Source organism: Sceloporus occidentalis, unplaced genomic scaffold, assembly GCF_023333645.1.
Source record: "Sceloporus occidentalis isolate IW3139 unplaced genomic scaffold, rSceOcc1.0.p SCAF_368, whole genome shotgun sequence".
Lineage (NCBI taxonomy): Eukaryota > Metazoa > Chordata > Lepidosauria > Squamata > Phrynosomatidae > Sceloporus > Sceloporus occidentalis.
In genome coordinates, this window is record NW_028317348.1 from 424,523 (window position 1) to 427,050 (window position 2,528).

General features: G+C 39.4%; 1 protein-coding gene across 1 annotated transcript; it reads right to left on the minus strand.

Annotated features, from left to right (window-relative positions):
* Positions 1-510: 510 nt before the first annotated feature.
* LOC149273562 (syndecan 4-A-like) lies at positions 511-2,294 on the minus strand. The gene is made up of 4 exons (XM_089506164.1): positions 2,162-2,294; positions 1,509-1,540; positions 962-1,148; positions 511-650 (listed from the first exon to the last, which is right to left on the minus strand). Exons 1-4 carry the CDS (start codon positions 2,292-2,294, stop codon positions 511-513), a joined length of 492 nt encoding a protein of 163 aa, XP_089362290.1.
* Between the last annotated feature and the right edge of the window lie 234 nt (positions 2,295-2,528).

Here is a 2,528-nt window from a genome sequence, read left to right on the forward strand (position 1 = left end):
GGGGGGGGGGGGGGTCCAAATCTGTCTGGACAAAATACATTCTTAGGTTCTTGTTCCCTTAAGCAAAAGGTGTGCAGGGGCTTCATGGCAGCATCTGTGCATCGTGTCCTTTTTGTACATACCACAGACTGCGTAATATATGGTTTTAGCATTTTGTGAGAGGGGGAAATGTTTGAGTATTACAGAATAGCTTCATGATCCAGTGACCATTAAATTACACATAGAAGAATTAGTGTTTCTATTATTAAAGGTCCACTTTAAATAGTGTATGGTGCATCTCCAGAGATCCTTGGATGATTTTTTTCTCAAATACTGGCACTGTCCATGTTTTAGAGGTCATTACCAGCATGTATGATTACATATTTTGTCAAGCCATTTGAGCCATAGAAGATTTTGTAAAAATCAGTTTTGGTTATTGGGATAATGAATGCGTTTGTAATTCACCAAGTGCATCTCAGTTTCCAAACGCATTCAGAAGTCTGTAATCAGTCTCTAAGCTACGAGGGTCCTTTACACCTCCATTGTTGAAGTTTTTGTATAGATGGGTTTCTTGACAGAGTCACAGCCATTTGGAATTTTTCTTCGCACAATCACAGCAACGATGATAAAGACTGCAAACAGCAACCCAACGAGTGCACCGGCGACAAGAGCTGGGGACAAAAGGGATACAATCGGTAAAAATACAATCACAAAATAAGTTATTACTTCAGATCCCACAAAGACCATTTACAAAAAGTTCCAGCTCCCAGACCCGTTTAAACTGACCGCTCGGAGACAGGGATCCTTAATTGTATAAAAAAGGCATTTTAACACTTTTCATTAATTTTCACCTTCAAAGCAAGCAGCATATTTGGAACAGAGAGCAAGCAAAATTATAATAAAAACACAAAATACATTACGGCGTACCCCGCCACAGAACACATAGAAAACTATCCAAACCCACTGTTACAACGTTACTCACCAACAACAACTTCTGTTCTTTGGAAGATACTTTCATTAGCGGTGCTTGGCAATAAGATTTCATTTGATGGCTCGAGATCCACCGGATTTGATTTCTTGTCAATTATGATTTCGTTGTTTAAATCATTGTCATGGATTGTATTCTTCACATCTCTGTTACCTTCAGGAATTCGGTTACCCATAGTGATCTAGTAAAATTTAAAAATATGTTAAAGACAGAAAACGCAGTTTGGTTTTATTTCTCAGCTGTCGCACCCACAACCCCCAAAACAATCCAGTACAGGCATCTACAAAAATAAAGGACAATTAAAGTTGACACCTTAGCCATTTGTATGGGAGGAAAAAAAAACAACAACAACAACAACAACAACACATTGGACAGAAAACCCATTTTACATGCCAGTAAGCCAACATTCACACATGGTTTGCTCCGGAATGTACCATGAGTGGTCACATGACTTAAGCATCATGATGCTGGCGAGGTTTTCTACAAGGTGTAACGCGCTGGTAAAAGCATATAACAATTAATAAAAATAAAGAACACTTACAGCCGGTGTTTCCACAGTTGAGTGAATGTGATCTATAGGATAAGAAATACTTGGATTAAAATACTGAAAAGTTATACGCAAATAAGTTTATATTATTTTTGGAAGTTAAATGTTTTGATAAAATTCTACTTTTCGTAAGTGTTTGGCAATTCCCTTTTAGGAAAAGACAGCTCTTTCTACATATTATACACATTTGTGTCTTCAGGTCGCAATTGTAAGTTGTATCAATTCTTCACTTAAGGTTTGGTACAGACATGCCACCTTAAAGCAAAAAACCGCATTGCAAGCCTCTTTACACTCGGTTATAGTGAAAATCTCGGTAAGAGTTATAGGAGTTAAGATTTGCAGTCAACACGATTTAAAACGCAGGTTTCTCCTACAATAAAACCTTGTTTTGCAGAGTCTCATAACCACACCCTATACAATTTTCCAGTTGGGACATGCGTTGGTTTGAAAAGAGAAGACGCAGGAATTATACTCATAGGAATCAGAAAATCCACATATGCCACAGAGCATATATAAATCCCCCTACCCAATATCTATCATACCAAAGCATCCCAAAAACTGGAAGAAAAAACAAACAAAAAAACCAAAAAAACCCCCAAAACCACAAACTCCATCGTAATCTCTTCAGCAGTCACTTAGATTCATACCTGGATCCCCAGAGCCTGAATCGTATTCGAACGAATCTTCGTCGTAGTCCGAATCTTCTATGGATTCTTCAATATCCTCATCATCTGGCAGAGACCCAGAAGATTCATAGTCATAGAATCCCCTTCTGTCCATTGTTTCGGTCTCCCGTATCTAATGGAAAAGAAGACGGTCAGTGAGCTGGCACTACTGCTTTTGCATTTTCCCACACATGCCAGTGAGGGGCGATGGGGAGACGAGCCACTGGAAGACATAGCATCAAAGCAACTGTGCCCCCGACATCGTACGGCCACCAGCTAGGTACCCTTAACAGCACTTAGCTTGTCATCATGGCAGAGTCAGCTTTGAGTCTTTCCAAGCAGGCACCAT